The sequence below is a fragment of the Etheostoma cragini genome, chromosome 3 (genome assembly GCF_013103735.1).
Source record: "Etheostoma cragini isolate CJK2018 chromosome 3, CSU_Ecrag_1.0, whole genome shotgun sequence".
Classification (NCBI taxonomy): Eukaryota; Metazoa; Chordata; class Actinopteri; order Perciformes; family Percidae; genus Etheostoma; species Etheostoma cragini.
The window spans coordinates 12,925,161-12,937,264 of record NC_048409.1 but is presented as its reverse complement, the minus strand read 5'-3'; the positions used below and the strand labels follow the sequence as shown (position 1 = coordinate 12,937,264).

The following is a 12,104-nucleotide window of genomic DNA, read 5'->3' as shown; positions in this document are numbered from 1 at the left end:
AGAGAGAGAGAGAGAGAGAGAGAGAGAGAGAGAGAGAAAAGAGAGAGTGAAAGAGGGAGTGAAAGAGGGAGTGCATGACATAGTGAGATAGTGTGTATGTGTGTGTGTGTGTGTGTGCGGACTTCAAGGAAATGTGTTACAAAGAAAAGTAAACCCAAGTCTCACACTAATGCAAATAGATAAACGAGCACAGCACAGACTTGCATGCACACACAGATGCCGAAGACAGAATGGGTGCTGCAGCGCACACGCAGCCACCTTGCAACTGACAGTTGAAAACTGTCAAGCACCAAAAGTTGGCATTGAATGTTTGGTCAGATTTGTACTCTGTGTTGAAGTGCTGATTGATTGCTTTGTGTTTGGACAATATTTAACACTTCTTCTGCAGGAAGAAAAAAATGGTTTTTTAAACTTCTCAAAGCAAGGAATTAAAAAAAAAATGTATTGGTAATGGTATCCAAAATTTCAAATAATACCCAGCCCTATCCAACAGTGGATTCATAAATACTATATCCATATAGTATATAACATTCCTACTTATGCGTATACAACATATTGTACAGCATGACTTTATTAAAACTTCCCTCCTGAAGTGTAACCTGCAACCTGAAATCTCTGATATGGGTGTTCCACAAGGCAGCATTCTTGGACCCTTACTTTTCCTTTTTTACATCAATGATTGAACCTAAAGCACGACTATACCATCGAGCTCTCAAGATTCACAGTAACCTTCCAAAGTGGTCTCACCATTGTATTGCACTCGGACAATCTGAGGCTCTGACTTATGAAAACTTTATAAACAGCCAGGCAATTTTTTTTTCAGTTTGAAAATACCGCTTTACCAGCACTTGTTGCACTTTTTCCGACACACATGAGACCAGGTCGCCTCACTAGGTCGGTCTCACAGGCACTTATCCCAGTTCCCAAATACAAATACTACTTTGGTCAGAAACCTTTTTTTTTTTTTTACATCTACCAAGATTTGGAATGACATTCCGTATCACATCAGAACACTAACATCCATCACAAGGCATACAAACAGCTCCTTCTTAACAGTTACACTTGCACGCATTAATTAATTCGTTTATTTGTTGTCCAAGCCTTGTTTGCACTGTCCGTATTTGTCTAGCCCAGCTAATGTAATGTATACATGTCTTTGTCCTTATGTAACTGTATTGTTGTTTTCAGTTGTCGAAATTTATTTTTCTATATCAATGTCTTGTATTAATGTCTGTCCTGACGTGCTGTAACTATGTTTTATGTTTCTGCAGAACAGGAACCTGCTAAAAAACAGTTTTTAAACTGAGTCAGGCCCGTTTTTATATTGTAATGTGATGTTACTTTTCTAACTTTCCTGTATAATAAATATATGAAATGAAATGAAATGTACACTCAACTTTGTGGCAACCGTTTACCTGCAAAAATGTCTGTGCCATAACAATGGCCCCAACAGCATTATTCCTTCTGCTTAATAAGCATTTTTAATTTTGACGAGATGAATTGTTACTCTATTTCATTTTCTGAATTACTCCACCATTTCCCCTAAAAACACTTTCCACGTAGAGCTCTGGCCTGACACAGCACTGATAGAGGAAAACCTGTTAAGAAAGAAAAGTGCATGGGAGGGCAGAGGGGAAAAAAGAAGGTTTCTGACCCTTTCTGACTTAAAGACCAGAATTAAACATCTATCAACCGAGATCTAAACTTCTGCTGAAAAAGTGGCAGGATACATGGGTGCTAGGGGAGGAAGAAAATGAGAGAGGAGGGATGCTTCATAACTTTCCTGTGGCTTCTTCATGTTTAATATGAGCTGTGTATCAGTGACACAAATAAGTATGGCCATCCCTAAGTCATCACAGTCAAGTGTACACACGCTTGTATGAGTGGTAACTGCGCTCATAACTCTTTTTGTTTCAACTCTGTGTGCAAAAAAAAGAAAAAGATGCCTGCCAATCTGAAACCTCCACTGAGAATGATTGTTATATGCTGCTCTCAGGCAATATTTACTTCCACAACTGACCCATAGTACTTAACTGTATGTCTGGAGCGCTGTTTACCCAGTCTGAAGGAGGCATTTTTGTAATGATCAATGCCATTAGGCAAGACCTGCAGAGCCGTATTTCAGTATTACAGCAAATTTATGTCATTTTCTGATCTTACTGCTGTAACTGTTCTACTAATTGCCTTTTCCCACTTAGTCATTATATTCACATTACTGATGATTATTTATCAAAAATATAATTTTGTAAATATTTTGTGAAAGCACCAACAGTCAACACTGCAATATTGTTGCGGTATCGATATTGAGGTATTTGGTGAAAAATATTGTTATATTTGATTTTTTCCCTATCACCCAGCTCTCTCCAACTAAAAACAACATCTCTCTATATAACGTATTCTCACTCTCAACGTTTCTAAGGAAGACTTTAGACAGCACCTTCTCTTGCCCCTGGTGCAGATGAATAAGCACGGGAGTCTTCTTTTACACAAGATTCTCCATTACAAACTTCTCCTTTAGCTCCCTCCCTCCCTTCGCCATCAACCTGCTCCCTCCACCAAGAGAGAAAGCAAGGGAGAGAAAATAGGGCAGAAACAAATATTTTGTCGACAAGCACATTTACATAACCCTCCTAAATCGGAGCTGGCCTGTCACGTTTGCTGCTCATAACCTGCTGCTTATAATCCGGCCTGCATCCTCTTCTGATCCATGAAGCTGAGCAGCCAGCAACTTCAACAGCAGCCAGGACTGCCGTCACTAGCTGCTGCTTCTGCTAAGACTGGGCCGTAAAAAAAGAGAGGAGAGAGGAGAAGGGTGGCAGGGAGAGGAGAAAACAAAAGAGAGGAACAGGGTAATTGGATTGGGGGGGATCTTCTATTTGGCCAGGTCTGGTCTCTGTCATCACGCTCCAGGCCTGGCTTCTCTCAGTGCCTACAGCAGGTTTCAAACACATCAACACACACAACTCTAACCAGCATTGAATGGCTACCCAGTTCACTGTCCTGTGTACCGCTTAAGCCTGCAGGGTGTCTAGTGTGTGTGTGTTTTTTATACGTGTGAGTGTTTGCATACTCGCTCAACAACTCACTAAATGGTTAAACAGATTACAGAGCGCACTAAGTGGATTGACACAGCTCTATCGCTCGCTCAGCGTGTCTCTCCTGCGATTAAGAAAGGCCAGATTTCTCTCCACCCACACAACCACACCCACACACACCCACACACACAAACACACACACACACCTCCCCGAGACAAGGAGAGAGAGAGAGAGAAAGGTCATTCTCAGGCTTGGACAGCATTTCCTACATTAACTGACAGCCAGGACGTAAAAATGTATAATAAAGTATTCTAAAAATATTAAAATGTGTACACACAATACATCCGGATCGAATATTAACAATAGTTCAAATCTTCATCATCATTGTCACCATTGTTCACTGCTGCTTTACTTTTTAATTCAGAGGGTTGCATATCATAGAAGTAGAAACATTTTGGGGTATATGCGCCATTAAACAACTCTTATAGGAATAAAAAGGGCTCCGTCTTATAATACATCAACGGGCTCTGACCTTCTTGGAATAACAATACTCAATGCCTGGGACTGCTGTTTGCTCTCTAAAAACTGTAACCAACCTTATACTTTAAGCAGGTAACTTTAATTTAACTACCATGGATTTTACCCTGGATTATTGGACCCGGTCTGTCTGCGGTAGGGTGCATTCAGACCAAGGAAAGCTATCCGGCAAAGCAACCGTGCCGTTTAGATGGCCAAGTTGTGTGACGTCCTGTTCTGTTGTGTAGCACAAAGACTTTAAATTGCACAATTGTTGTTTTTCGTTTCCGAACAGCTTGAACAGTCTGGTAAATTCAGAAAATGACATGTCCTTTTGCTTTTACATCACAAAACCAACAGAAGGCAACACCTATTACAATATACCATTTTTAAAACGTTCTCATGATGGGATAGAGGCAGTAATGTTCACGGTTTACTGTATGGGACTATCAAACCACCTCAAAACCAACTGACAAGTCTGAACGCCGGTTACATGATTGGCCACGGCAGGGTGATGTCGGATTCCGTTTCTCCAAAAGTGGAATCTATCTCACTACAGGCTGCTGCAGGTTTTTGCGGCCCACACTGCCACAGTCTAAACGCACTACCCCCATTCACAATGAATGGGAAGACCTGTGTTCTCTCCAGACTGTCTGAGGACTGTCGCAGTGTGTGAATGCAGCCTTACTCTGCTAAGCTGGACTTCCAGTACTCAAGTCACAATAATGTTATAAGTGCAAACAACAGACGCTGTTGAAGTGGTGCCCCTTTCTAGCAGAGAAAGAAATCCTAAATGATTCTTTCACAGACAAAGACATCAAATCAGGCTTCAGTAAAAGGTAGGCAGTCATTTCATTTCTTTAACCCTAAACTCATTATACCAACTCTAGTTTTACATGCACAGGGAAAAGACAACTCTCTGATGCCATGAGGTCTTCACACAGCACTCTGAGCCTCTGCTGCCCAGCCTTTGTCCATTTCACACTCATGTGACATGAAATTGAACCGAATGGACCAACATTACTCCCGTGGCCCAGCACAGACAAGGAGTTCAGCCTAATTGGACAGACCTCTCTGATGTGGTGTAAGGTAGCCAGACCACGTTCTTCTACTACCTTGGAAATCTGTTAGTAGGGATGGGTATCAAGAACCAGTACTAGACTAGTAACAGTTCCAGACTGGTTAGTAACAAAATATTAAATCTAAAAGGTGTTAAGCTGTACAACAAGTAGCGAACTCCTTTAAGGAAAAACAAAGCGCAAATGTGTGTGTAATGTAAGCGAATGAGCAAAAAGAATGAAAAAGAGAGCGTATGTAACGGTGAGCATGAAGTTAGCAGATAGCTGTGAATGTAGCAGTGCGTGCGTGCTTGTGTGCGTGCATGCGTGCGTGCGAGAATAAATGTCCAGTGAAGATCGAGTTTATGCAGCTAGGCTGTTTTCTATCCAATATATGCTCATTATCTGTGTGGGAAAATGCAGCTAATGACTACATACAGCCACGGGCCAAGAAACACTACAGCTGCACTGCTCTGTGTGCACATGTGGGTTGTCTATTGAGACTTGTGTGTGTGTGTGTGTGTGTGTGTGTGTGTGTGTGTGTGTGTGTGTGTGTGTACGCTTGTCCACCTTTTGCATGTGGGCATCACTTCTATTTCACCCACCCTAATCCAACTACCCAACCCCCACCCACAACACACACACACACACACACACTTATAGACACATGCACACATAATCCTCTTCAGCTTCACCCATGTCTCCTCTTGCTCCTAGCCACAAGGCTACCCCCCTTGACGCACACACAAATAATACACACACTTACAGCTCATTGATTTAAGTCAATGTAAGTGTATCCTAACCTTCCGAGGACGGTGTTTGAAGTCTTTCTTACCTCCCCAGACCCACTCCCAGAGCCAGACACAGCCTAGAGTCTTGCAAGAATGCAGACAAACAGACAAACACACACACACACACACACACACAGCCACAGCAAGAGCAGTGGTCCCATCCACACCACCCATACACACACTCCCAACAGGCTGAGAGGATGCCGCAGGCAGGTGCTACATAAGCGCAAACACACACACAAACACACTTACTTTCTCTGTGTATTACCAACACTAATGAGCTGATAGATGTTCAACAGAGGCAAAGAAGCAGACAATCATTTCCTCAGAGTGAGGCCAGGAGAGAGAGAAAATCAACAGCAGTAAGCGTGAATGTGTGTGTGCTTGTGTCGAGGGTCTTGTTTTATTTTCTCTCTGCCTCACAGCCTCTAGGCTTCCAGAGGTTAAGGCTGAACGATGAAGCAAAGCTAGCCAAACTGAGGCCTGCGGTTCCTGCTGGTTCCCCTGTGGTGATGCTGGGTTCTGTTTAGCTTGTCAGGGGAAAACACAGTAATGTGAGGAATTACTAAACAATCACATTCACAGAGAGAGATGGGAATGGGCGGGTTGGTGGGGACGGCTCTATGGACAAAAGTGTCAAGGAAACATGCTTAATTTTAAAGACTTTTTAGGAAACCACCCTCTTCAAATAAGCTATTTTTAAAGGTGTCAACAATAGACCCTGTTGAAGTGCTCCCCCTTGCTAGCAGAGAAAAACTCTTAAATGATTCTTTCACAGACAAAGACTTCAATAAAAGGTAGGCAGTCATTTCATTTCCTTAACCCTAAGCTCATTATACCAAATCTAGTTTAACATGCATAGGGAAAAGGCAGCTCTCTGATGCCATGAGGTCTCCACACCACCCTCTGAGCCTCTGCTGCCCAGCCTCTACCCATTTCACACTCATATGACATGAAATTGAGTTAGATGGACCAACAGTAATCCCGTGACCCAGCACAGACAAGGAGTTCAGCCTAATTGGACAGACCTTTCTGATTGAGGATGTGGAGTAAGGCAGCCAGCCGACATTCTTCCACTACCTTGGTAATCTGTTACAGAGGAAAGCAAAGAGGTGGACACTGCCGGAAATGGCGAAGACTTCTCTTGAAAGCAGACAAATGCTTTTGACGAACGAGTCACGTTCGAGGAGGGAGATAGACACAAAGGGAAAAGAGTGAGTATGCATAGAGTACCTGTGTGTAGATTTGCATCAACGTAACCAACAAAAACATTAGGCCTCCACTTTGCTTCATCCACACCCTACATCCCTTTAAGCCTGATCAAAGCCTAAACCACTGCAGCTGGATTATAACTTTCTGTGTTGGAACATGTGTCGAGTAGATGTACATTCTGCATTTCTGCTCATTAATTGCAGGTGGGATTTGGGTCTGAACATCAGGTGAGAAATGCTGTTACATTCAAATGATACTTTTGTCAATTATCTGCCTGGGGGCAACACATAGAGTGTTTATCCTGCTCTGATTTAGGGAAGAAAGAAAACATGAAATGAAACCAGACCTGACTCAGGCCCCATAGAGAAAGTATCGGGTCCACTTCCATGCAGATTGAGAGTAAAAGCTATTTTGCATACCTTTGTAATTTGTCCCTAGTATATTTTTGTGAAGGGGCACATGGAAAGATTGTTGAGTTGCTCATCTACATTAGAAAAAAATTAAATTATTATTTTATTTTATAGAAGCTACATTTTTTGTGTTTCGGAAGAAAACAAACAAACAGGATTATAAATAAATTGGATTATAAATTGTGTGTGAGCTCAGGTAGGCTAAATGTATTGTCACAATAATCAATTAACTGCAGCACTCCTCAGTTACCCACCAACCTGTGTCAGTTAACACATTAACACCAAATAGTGCAATTAAGATTGCATGAAAACTAGTTAGCAGCAAGCAGAGAAATAAAAATAGATCCCTAATACTAATGAATAAATAGTTTAAGTTGCAAACGTAACAAACCAAAACACATTTTAACTCCATTTGCATAAATGACTGTGTTAAATGAATTAATCAATTAAAATCAACATATTTGAAACATGACGGAAGGAGCTGATGAAGTTCTACTTTTGCTCTGTGGGGGTATGTCAGACATAAAAAGGTTAGGAGCCACTTGAATATTTTGAACTCTATTCTGAATGTACAATATACACAATAAACAAGTAAGCCGCCTTGCTGCAAATTCTATCAAGGAAAAGAAAAAAAAGCACTAAGAAAAGAAATAAAAGCACACACAAACAAAGTGTTACAGGGCTAAATTCCTGTGTTTACTCTGCAAATACAAAGCCAGAGGATTACACAGAGCAAAGCTGACCTACTGACACACACACAAACACACACACACCCCTACAATCACCCACTTACCCTTTGCCACGGGTGAAAGATCTCAACAAGATCTCTTAACAACAGCTAGTCTTTTTCAATAAATTTTGCATGAAAACATGCTGCTGGTGCACCAAGTTGCCTGCTGTCATACTAGAGGACTGTTAAATGTTTAATGGCGACAACACCACACACAAGCGTGCACACACAGAGTCAGTGTCAGGGTGCTGCTCTGAGGGGCCCCTCTTTCATCCTGACAGACACTATAAAGCTCCTGTACCTCTCCTCCACCCCGCCGTCAACATTGCACTCTTTTACTCCGCTCCTACCACCTTGCAAGGCAACCTGGATGTAAATGAGGTTGTAGTGTTGCTTTGTGTGTGTGTGTGTGTGTGTGTGTGTGTGTGTGTGTGTGTGTGTGTGTGTGTGTGTGTGTGTGTGTGTGTGTGTGAGAGCAAGACAGTAAGTGGCGAGGATCAGGGGCTTACATAAAGACCCTACCCCCATCACCATTAAGAGAAGAACAATGATAATGGAAAAGACAGAAAAAAGACTGGAAAAGACAGAAAAAAGACATAGACAGGATATAGACAGGATACAGTGCAGAAAGCATCGTTTTACATATTCCTGAAACATTTCCCTGCTTTTGCCTTTCTTATGCTAAAGAAACTCAACTTCTGTGTGAGCATCTGGGGAATAACAGGAACATCCATGTCAGGCAGCTTTTGGACACTCATAGTAACATCATATCACGGTGCACAGATAGACCAACATCATTAAAATGTTAAATTGTAAAATTAGTTTACTGCAAGTGTGATATTGTTGACAATTTAAAGTCAAAATAAAGTGGAAAAAATGATCACCAATTTAAAATGAACCACAAGATGCATGCAGCAGAGACGAGATGGTGGAACAGGAGCGGGTCTTAAAGGTCTTATAATACATCCATGAATGCAGCTCCTTGAGGAGGAATGGATAATTAAAATGGACTTTTGAATGGCAAGATAAGTTTCAAAGCCCTTCCAGATGGTTCTCTTCACAAGACTAAAGCTATTCACATGTACTGTCAATGTGAACGGAGATACCAATGGAGTAGACCAGTCTCAAATACAAGCTTGAGCATTAAAAACTTATATCTAATTTAAAGTACATTTAGAACAGATTTAAAAAAAAATCGGAATAATTTGCAAATTATTGCAAGTTATCTAGGATTATATATATATATAAATCCAAACAGTATATGTCACCTGATATGTTGGCAGGTTAACACCATATGGTTTGGTCGGAATAATTCCAACATCATACCTGCACAGATTTCAGTAAACTGGAAGGCCAAATAGGAGGATAGACAGTTTAAAATATATTTACGCTGCTACAGGTGGAAATGCATACAAACACACACACACACACACATATCAACAAACCGACTACATATATAAGCACACACACACGTGCACCCAGACTAGCTAAAGCGGGGTCAGAGATAAAGGAAGAGATTCCTATCGATGCTGAAGGATATTGAAGCCTTAATAAGAAAATAGATATAGTCTGCTGGCCTTACATTTCACTGTTAGCTTTATTTGTTTTCGTGATACAGATCTAAGAAAGGCAATATGTAATAGCTTCAAGTAAATAAAAAGCAAATCTCCATGTTCTGTTCACAGAGAAATCTTGAGCCCCACGGTGATCACTGATGACCAATAAAGTCTCAATTAGGATAATAAAGTAGTGCTAAATACATGGAAATTGCATTAAAAAGGATACTTTTGTTTTTTATCAACACTTGCTTCCGCTAACAAGTGTACTGAACTTATGATTCAATATTTGAAAGATCATTTAACTATTGTGTAATTCTAAATACACAAAAAAAACATAGTTTGAATAGCATATAAACGTTTAACCTGAAGATTCACTGTCAAAGATGCATTTTCTCAATAATTAGCATTTACTTCCCTTAATGAGCTATAGCACACACACAGTTACCAGAAAAAAGTGCTGTGACAGTTTGACAGTGGTGCAAAAGCAAAGTTTAAACTAAATGTTTAGATGTTGTGCATTTTTGTGTTACGACCGTTGCTACAGTGGTACATTTCATCAGCTGATTGCACTAATGTATCATAAATACATCCTAAATTGCAATTTGGCTACTACTGCATACCTCTGTTAGAAAATCCAATAAAAAACATGGAAATAAATATGGCCTTTTGGATAAGTTTAGCTGCAAAGTATTCAAATTATTATTTTGTTTTTAAAACAGCAGCTTAATCCACACCTGGAATGACCTTTGGGTGTGTATTATAACATACACTTTTCAATCTTTGCACCAAACTTAAGTTAACTGTTAACTGTTAAGTTAACTGTTAACTGACAAGGGCAAAACACAGACTGCACCACGAGTTTGGATATCTGGGGAGCTGGAATCTCTTAAATTGACGTATTGCACAGCATCTGGTCTGCACCGCTCATGGGATCCATAGTCTGACACACATCTGTGCCATTCAAAATGACAGACAACAACTGGGTACCAGTCTTATTACAGTGGCCTTAAATTACATTAGAGCACACCACGCTGGGGAGGGATTGAGGGTGCTATTCTGGTAGAGGCAACGAGAGGCCTCTAAGGTAGTTAGACCTGTAGTGGAGTATACTACTGTTTAAAGATCCACCACTCTAAACCTGTATTCTAGTGGGTATAACAGCCCTTAGAAGACAAACAATTGCAAGTGAAGATGTCATTTGCCAACACTTCTCACCTCAACAAGGAGCTCATATTTATTGTTTTTTTGTATGACTGCAGACATCAAAGATGCATATGATGTTGTTATGTTCCTAGACTTATTGCAGCTGGGTGAAAAGTGGCGTTAAAGACATCAGACATCATCTGGTGACCAAAACATTAGCTAAAAACTGAATCTAAAAAGCACTACGACCTACCATCTATTCTTATACCCCCATGACATCTTCTCTTACAAGAGGGAATTGTATCCCATTACAAGGCCAGCGTAGCCTGTGGCTTGATTGCAAGGGGAAATGGAGGAAGGAAAGGAACGATGGATTGATGGATTGATGGATGCAAGGATCAAGTGATGGATGGACAGTTGGAGAAGCGGAGACTAAGCTCCATATTTAAGTCAATATTATACTGACCAAAATATTCTGTCCTCACGTGGAGCCTACAGTTTAGATTGAGCTGGGCCAACGCAACACTTGTACCTGTACATGTACGCTTTCATGTCAAAGTCCTTTGTCACTCACCCTTTTTTGACTGCCTTGTTTTTACTCTTGTCTTTCTCTCTGACTTTGTCTCTGTCTCTTCCTCTGTCCCTCTCCTTCTCCCTCTCTCGGTCGCGGCCCTTGCGGCGGCTTCGGTGCCTCTCTCTGCTGTGGCTGCGGCTCCTGCGGCGACTGCGGCTGCTGCTCCTTTTGTGGCTTTGGGTCCCTCGCCGGCTGCGGCTGCCGCTCTTACTGCGAGACCGCCGGTGTCGAGAACGAGACCTGGAAGACATAAAAGACAAGACATGGTTCAAAGCGGTTTAACCACCGACAATAAAACAAACTAATGTTTTTTTTTCTTCTCTTTTTCCCTCAATGTATTGGAAGTGAGATGCTTGTAGTTTTTTCTACACAAATCCGTCTTCAGAGACTACTGCATTGTTAAAAATCGCCCACCTGTCCTAAGTCTTGTTTGTTAAGTTATATCCACTTTTCTCCTTGTCTACTCCTGCTTCAGTTAATTATTGCCTGTATTTCACAGAATGCCTGTGTTTTTTGCTTTCAACATGTTTGGATATTTGTTCAACAGACAATGCTACAAGACTTCAAACAGGTTATACCTACTGCAAATGACACCCGACCCAATATGAGACCAACTTTTTGGAGGTGGTGACTTTACTTTGACACATAGAAACATGTTGATGTTCCCATTGGTTAACAGAACTTAAAATAAAACTCACTTAGACAACATTTTGGAGAAATTCTTCCTTGACACACAAATACGCACGCACACAGACAGAGTAGAAAAGGAGCCAATTAGAGGCGGGCTCAGAGGAAGGCCTGTCCTCGGTATTGATCCTGACACTGGCCCTGTGGTCTCAAATAGATTAACAGCAGGAGATTTACTTTGTTAGTTATGACACACACACACACACACACACACACACAATTGACAGAGTAACTCATGCCTCAATATGGTGTCATACACACAGGGAGACAAAATTAGCCCACCAGCACCGCTTATTTATGTGTCAATTCTTAAATTAACACACACAAAGTCCTACATATTCTGCTTGTGTGTGTGCCTGCCTGCCTGCCTGCGTGCGTGCGTGCGTGC

General features: G+C 41.2%; 1 protein-coding gene across 1 annotated transcript in view; it reads right to left on the bottom strand.

Moving 5' to 3' along the window:
• The window catches only part of rsrc1 (arginine/serine-rich coiled-coil 1), a 110,722-nt gene that overhangs the window by 79,965 nt on the left and 18,653 nt on the right, over window positions 1-12,104 (bottom strand). Inside the window, exon 4 of the mRNA XM_034867108.1 lies at window positions 11,030-11,269. Coding sequence (XP_034722999.1) covers window positions 11,030-11,269 — 240 coding nt within the window. The remainder of the gene's footprint in view (window positions 1-11,029; window positions 11,270-12,104) is intronic.